The sequence below is a fragment of the Gossypium arboreum genome, chromosome 1 (assembly GCF_025698485.1).
Source record: "Gossypium arboreum isolate Shixiya-1 chromosome 1, ASM2569848v2, whole genome shotgun sequence".
Taxonomy (NCBI): Eukaryota; Viridiplantae; Streptophyta; class Magnoliopsida; order Malvales; family Malvaceae; genus Gossypium; species Gossypium arboreum.
Genome location: NC_069070.1, coordinates 61,885,061 through 61,891,557, shown reverse-complemented (window position 1 = coordinate 61,891,557; position 6,497 = coordinate 61,885,061). Strand labels below are relative to the sequence as shown.

Genomic DNA, 6,497 nt, shown 5'->3' with positions numbered 1-6,497 from the left:
TTTTGTGAATATCTGAAATATTTATTGAATTTTTGTAATTTTCTAAAAATTAAGAATATTTTATTATTATTACAATTTTCATAATTTTTTATTTTTATTTTTACTATTTTATTTTTATTTATTTTCAAATATATATTATTTTTTATAATTTTTAGTATATATTTCTTATATTTTCTTTTTTGAATTCATACATATTTTATTGAATTTTAATTTTTTAGGATAATTAATGAGTAAGACACGTTTTCCTAGTTTATCTATGTGTTGCTTCCTAATTTGGTCAAGTTGCCTAATTATTCAAAAGCTAATGATGTTAACTTGAGTGACCAATTTGTATAACGGATGATTAATTTGTATAATAAATGTCAACTTTTGGGATTGATATGATTAAAAAAAGTCCTGGACCAATCTATATATGTTAAGCCTGATAATTATTAGAAAATTGGAAAAGAATACATCATCATCAGAGTAGATAGTTTTATTACGGAATCAGGATGAGAGATATATTTTGTTGGTGACCAATTGAAGTAATAATATTGTAGATAAAAATGGACCCAATTGGAAATCCGCAAATTTAAATTATATTCGATTGCTACTATTATTTTTTATTTTTATTATAATTATTTTAAATATTAATAATTTTGTTATTATATAAATAAATAGGATGAAAATGACACATAATTATTAGAGAAAGCTTGGCTAAGATAAAGCTAAGCTTCGCTCTCATTATACTGATAACCGCAAATTATTTTTGATCGATTCTGATTCACATATGTGTTTTAGATTTTTATCAGGAATCTGGAATTTATGCTATTTCCTTTTCAATTGATTCCCCTTTTCTACGAGTTTCTAATGATAAAATATTTTATTAATTAATAATATTATATACAAATTTTTTTGAAAGGCTAGAATTGAATTATAAATCTTTAAAAATTCAAAATATAATTATTTATCAAGTTTCAATTTCTAAAGGACTAAAGTGAACAAAATTTCAATTCTGGGGATGCCCATGCCTGCCTGATACAAAAATAATAAATACAATGCGTTTTAATATTATGGTTATAGGAAAAAAATAAGAAAGAAAAGCTTTAATTGCATTTTATGAAACGCTTTGGTAAAGAGGATTTAATGGACATTTACGAAGGTTAATGTAGAAGGTGGTCATTTTTCTTATCCAACTTTATTTGCTGGGATTTAATAACTTTTATTAAATCAACTCATATTATTATCTCTCACTGAATTAAATTTCTAAAATATATAATTTTATTAGAAAAGGTTTAAAATTCAAATTTCAATAACATTCTTTTTTTTAAATGTTATAAATTTGTCATTTTATTTAAAACCAAAGTATAAAGAATAAGATGGAAGAAATATGATGTTTAGCAAAAAAAAGAAAAAAAGAAAAAAAAGTTAATTTAGAAAACGTGTACAATCTGAATTAAATTTCTGTGCTTTAATTGACTGTATCGGCGGAGATAAGATTAAAGCCTTGCAAGTTGCAATCTTCCCTAAAATGTAGGGCCTTTATGTTTTTTATGTTTTCAGAATCAATAATGTACGGCTGCTTCAAATCGTCATTCCCCGTTGAATAAGTTTTAAATTTGCTAAATCTCAATACTAACATTATAAATTTAGCCTTATAAAAATTTTCTTTTAATTTTTTACTCTTACTCCTCCAAAATCAGTTGAGTTATTATTTTTATAATCAAAATATTAATTAAAATAGTAAATATTTAAGCATTGTTACCCACATCATAATTCACATGTTTCTCATGTTTTTTTTAAATTTTTTTGGAATTTATTAATATGACATATAAAATAAATAGTGAAATTTCATTATAAAATACAAATAAATTTACACACAATTTATCATATTAATATTATTAAAATTTTAATGTTTTAGTCATCAATTTGGTTAAAAAGCAATTTAATTTTCTTTTGAAATGTTAATTTAACTCAAAAGGAATAAAGAATCAAATTGCTAAAAATATAAATATTGAAGACCAAAATATCATTTTACTACTCTAAAATGAATTTGTTAGTTCGGACAATTTCAATTTTGATTATTTCATATTTAAATTATTTAATTATGTCTTTAAAATTGTTTGTTGAAATTATTTCCAACTTGGAATTATTTTAAAATAAAATTAATAATTTTTTATATATTTGATGAAATTAAATTCAGATTAAAATTAATTAAATAACAAATTCAAGTTGAAATGGACATGGACAAATCTAATTTGGCAGCCGTGAAATACCACCTTTTTGGTTTTTCTTCCCCAAACTTTCTCAATCCAATTATTGAACACGAATTCCAGCCAGACACAGAAACCAACCAAACAACACTGGTAGTAGAAAATTTGAACACCTTTTACAGTTTTTTGGTTTTATATTTGCTTAATATTCCTACAGATCCTTCTTAAATTTTTATGGTCAATTCTTTTCGAAACAGAGCAGTTGTAATTGAGAATTAATGAAGGTGTCGGTCTTGCCACCCAGATTTAGCCAAGTGGAGTTGCATGTGTGATTTCGTATATCCTGACAAATTTATGTCTGACTTGCCTGCCTCCTGCATGTGAATGTGTTATTTTTTGTCATTTAATGTATAAATCACCCTCTCTCATTCTATAAAACAACGTCTTGGCTTCTTCTATTTCACTCCCACTTTTTCCATTCTAGTTTCTCTTATTATTGGTCTCATTAAGGCTGCTCTTCTGCTCTCTTCCTTCCCAGCACAACATAAGTTATTCTGGTTTTTAGTGGAGGCGCCGGCGGCGGCGGCGGTGGCTGAAATTCAACAAATCTCGTAATCCGACATGGCGACCAAAGGGTTCGTTTTGTATCTGCTGTCGGGTTTTTCGATAGCAGTTCTCTCTGTTTTGTTCATCCAAAAAAGCAACAACGACGACATGAACCAGAGCTCAAATCTCTTAGAGTCCCCATATAATTTATCCACCACTGAAAAAGTTTGGCCTGTAAGTATTTTTTTTTCTCTTTTGTCGTAGAAGATCTTTATATATTTAGGTTTTGAATGGTGTTTGATTTGGGCAGGCATTGGAGTTGAACTGGAGGCTTGTAATGGCGACGGTGATAGGGTTTCTAGGATCAGCATGTGGTACGGTGGGCGGCGTTGGCGGCGGCGGCATTTTTGTTCCAATGCTTACCTTGATTGTTGGATTTGATACCAAATCTGCCGCTGCTATTTCCAAATGTAACTTCTTTTCTTATTTTTTCTGTTCCTTATCTCTCTGCCTTTTGAATTTTTGAAATCCAGTATCTCTAATCTCTAATTTAAAAATTAAAATCACACACCTTTGAATTTTAAATAGCAACTTTTAAGTATTAAAATGTCATATATTTAAATTTAACAAAATATTATCGATTGGATTGGATGAAATTAAGGGATTATTATATGAATTGGCTGCAGGCATGATCATGGGGGCATCAGCATCGTCAGTTTGGTATAATCTTAGAGTGCCGCATCCGACAAAGGAAGTGCCAATCATTGACTACGATTTGGCTCTTCTTTTCCAGCCTATGTTGATGCTTGGCATCACTGTTGGGGTTGCCTTGAGCGTCGTTTTCCCTTATTGGCTCATTACTGTGCTCATCATCATACTCTTCTTAGGTTTCTTCAACAATCCCAACTTTGCCTTTTGTTATTTCACTTTTTGATCTTTGTCCTGCTTCTTGGTTACCACTTTTTATGACATTGAAATGTTCTGTTTCTTTCTTGTTTATTTAGGTACGTCTTCAAGGTCTTTCTATAGGGGTATTGAAATGTGGAAAGAAGAGACAATTTTGAATGTAGGTTTTCAATTATCTGAGTAAATATCAAGTCATTTGTAAGACGAAATTATCATCATTTTTTTTATTTAATTTGTTAAAATTTGCAGAAAGAACTCACCAAGCCACAAGAATCTTTTGTTAATTCCAGGGGTGAATGTAAGATTCATTATAAGTAATACCTTTTCATATTTATCTTTAGACAGATTTGAAAATATATTTACTTTATTTTTTTCATCTTAAATTCTTGAATTTCAGTACTGATAGATACAGAGTACGAACCATTGGTTCCAAAAGAAGAGAAATCAAAACTGGTAAGTGAATTTCTTTAAAATATCCATGTCTAGATTCAAATGAATTAATTTCCTTTATATTGCAGCAAATACTGTGTTTCAATCTAAGGTGGAAAAGGCTTTTGGTACTGGCTACAGTTTGGGTACTTTTCACGGTTATTCAAGTCATCAAGGTAAGCTAAAACTCTATCACAGTTCATCGATAATTTGTTTCAACTGTTTATCTCAATGGTGCATTAAAATGTTGGATTTTTTTTATTTATTGCAGAATGATGTGGTTCCCTGTACCACTTTGTATTGGGTATTGTTTAGCTTACAGGTAACCTAATTTGATGAAGACTTGGCCAAATTTATGCTTTCTTTGATTCGGTGATTGAAGCAAGTTCATGTTTTATATTTCAGTTCCCCATAGCAACACTGGTTTTTGGATATGAAGCAACTAAATTATACAAAGAACATAAGAAGAGAATGAGCACTGGGAATGCTGAAACAGTTTGTGGAGCTTCAATTCAATGGAGTCCATTGAACATTGCATTTTGTGCACTTTGTGGCATCTTGGGAGGCACTGTTGGTGGATTGCTTGGTTCTGGTGGTGGATTCATTTTGGGTCCTCTCCTCCTTGAAATTGGCGTGATTCCACAGGTATATTTGACTCGTCATCCAATTTTTCTTTCTCCTCCTATACCTATGATAGATTTGGTATAAAATGTCAATTTGGTGGGTCATTCGGGTTTGTCAGTCAAGGTTTTTGTTTAGTTAATTTCAAATTTTTTCATTTGAGTTTGATAGTTGTTATGGATGATTTGGGTTTATTGGTTTGTACATTTTACATTTTGTTATTGGAGTTTAACATTAGGTTGAATTCTTTTTAGTCATCTTTACTGAAAATTATTTCGTGTTTGAATATCTTGTATTTCAATCATTTTGGATTCGATTTATTTTAAATAATTTTTTGTTTCAATCATTTTAGATTTGGATCGATAAATTTTAATTATTGAATTTTTAATGTGAAATCAATTTTTTTCAAATTTGAATTCCAGTTTGAATGAAGATGGTTTTTCTGAAACTAAAGCCTGTTTAAACAGGTGGCTAGTGCAACAGCAACATTCGTGATGATGTTCTCTTCATCCTTGTCCGTTGTTGAATTCTATTTGCTTAAGAGGTTCCCAATGCCCTATGGTAAGTCATATAGTTATTATCCCTTTACATTTCTTCGAATTTTATTATAAACGTGATAAAAAAATCTAACTTTTTTTTAAAATAAACTAATTTTCAGCTTTGTACTTGATGGGAGTATCTATTTTGGCTGGTTTCTGGGGACAGTATTTCGTGAGAAAACTAATAACAATCCTTAGGAGAGCTTCACTTATTGTGTTCATCCTATCTGGTGTCATCTTTGCAAGTGCTCTCACCATGGGTATAAATTTATTAAAGCTCAATGATTCTGCATTCTTAAATTTTAGCATTACAGAAGGACTAAGTTAATAATTTTAAGGACTAAGTTAATAATTTTACTTTTTTTTCCTTTTAGTTGTTGGAAACTGATAATTGTTTTTATTCATGTATATTAAACAGGAGTCATTGGCATTGAGAGAAGCATTCGAATGATTCACAACCATGAGTTCATGGGGTTTTTAAATTTTTGCAGCAGTCAATGATCGTTGACTAAGTAAGAATGTTGTTGGTCATCACCTTGTTGACCAATCCCAACATATTCAATGTCTCGTAAGAATAAAGAATTCCATCAAATGTGTGGTTGTGGAATGTGACTGTTAGCTTCTGGCTAACACCCCATTCTTCATTTATCTTATGTTTAATTGCATATTTATTATTCAAGTTTCCTGGTTTTGGAAATCAAATAAACATATTCAAAACCTCATAATTACAATATATAGATTTATGAAGCTTGAATTCAATGGACTCCAATCAACATTGTAGTTTGGTTCGGGATACTTGAATCCGCTTTTATTTAATACTTTTAACTCCTATTTCATTGATTTCTAGGTAACGTTCTATATTATATTAACTCTTACAAAATTAGACTACTATGTTAAGCTATGAAATCTTTAAGCTAAGAATAAATTATAGAAATGTTCACTAAATTATGGTTAATATTATGTTTCGATTATTCAACTTTTAAAAATTATGTAATAATCATCAACATTATCAAATTGTTAGATTTTGGTCACTTATTCATTAACTTTTGTTATCTTTTTAACAAGTTGAGACTAATCTGCCCTTATATGCTTGAAATTTTTCTTTTTTTTTTTGGTTGAGGCACTACATGAGCCAACTCCACATAAAGCATTGCCACAAGTTCCTCAATGTTTTTGTACCTCAAAAGCTCTTGATTGAACGCTTTGACTCTTGGAGCTATGTCAACTAAGGGTACTACAATAGAGCTTACCTTGTAAGAACTGT

At 29.5% G+C, this 6,497-nt stretch overlaps 1 protein-coding gene across 3 annotated transcripts; it reads left to right on the top strand.

Moving 5' to 3' along the window:
• The first annotated feature begins 2,212 nt into the window (after window positions 1–2,212).
• On the top strand, window positions 2,213–5,992 carry LOC108480534 (sulfite exporter TauE/SafE family protein 4-like). 3 transcript variants are annotated; one of them, XM_053028834.1, is made up of 13 exons: window positions 2,213–2,345; window positions 2,731–2,972; window positions 3,049–3,208; window positions 3,425–3,625; window positions 3,743–3,804; window positions 3,894–3,942; window positions 4,042–4,097; window positions 4,163–4,249; window positions 4,345–4,395; window positions 4,479–4,718; window positions 5,162–5,255; window positions 5,353–5,493; window positions 5,652–5,992. In XM_053028834.1, exons 2-13 carry the CDS (start codon window positions 2,814–2,816, stop codon window positions 5,732–5,734), a joined length of 1,383 nt encoding a protein of 460 aa, XP_052884794.1. In that variant the 5' UTR covers window positions 2,213–2,345; window positions 2,731–2,813; the 3' UTR covers window positions 5,735–5,992. The 3 variants fall into 3 exon arrangements, with proteins under 3 accessions (XP_052884794.1, XP_052884793.1, XP_017639054.1); XM_053028833.1 differs by lacking the exon at window positions 2,213–2,345 and adding an exon at window positions 2,396–2,518; XM_017783565.2 differs by lacking the exon at window positions 2,213–2,345 and adding an exon at window positions 2,453–2,600.
• Window positions 5,993–6,497: the final 505 nt, after the last annotated feature.

Coding starts and splice junctions, on each gene's coding strand:
- LOC108480534 (XM_053028834.1), top strand. CDS start 2,814: ATGGCGACCAAAGGGTTCGTTTTGTATCTGCTGTCGGGTTTTTCGATA. Junction 4,098..4,162: donor AAGAAGAGAAATCAAAACTG/GTAAGTGAATTT, acceptor TTTATATTGCAG/CAAATACTGTGTTTCAATCT. Junction 4,719..5,161: donor AAATTGGCGTGATTCCACAG/GTATATTTGACT, acceptor CTGTTTAAACAG/GTGGCTAGTGCAACAGCAAC.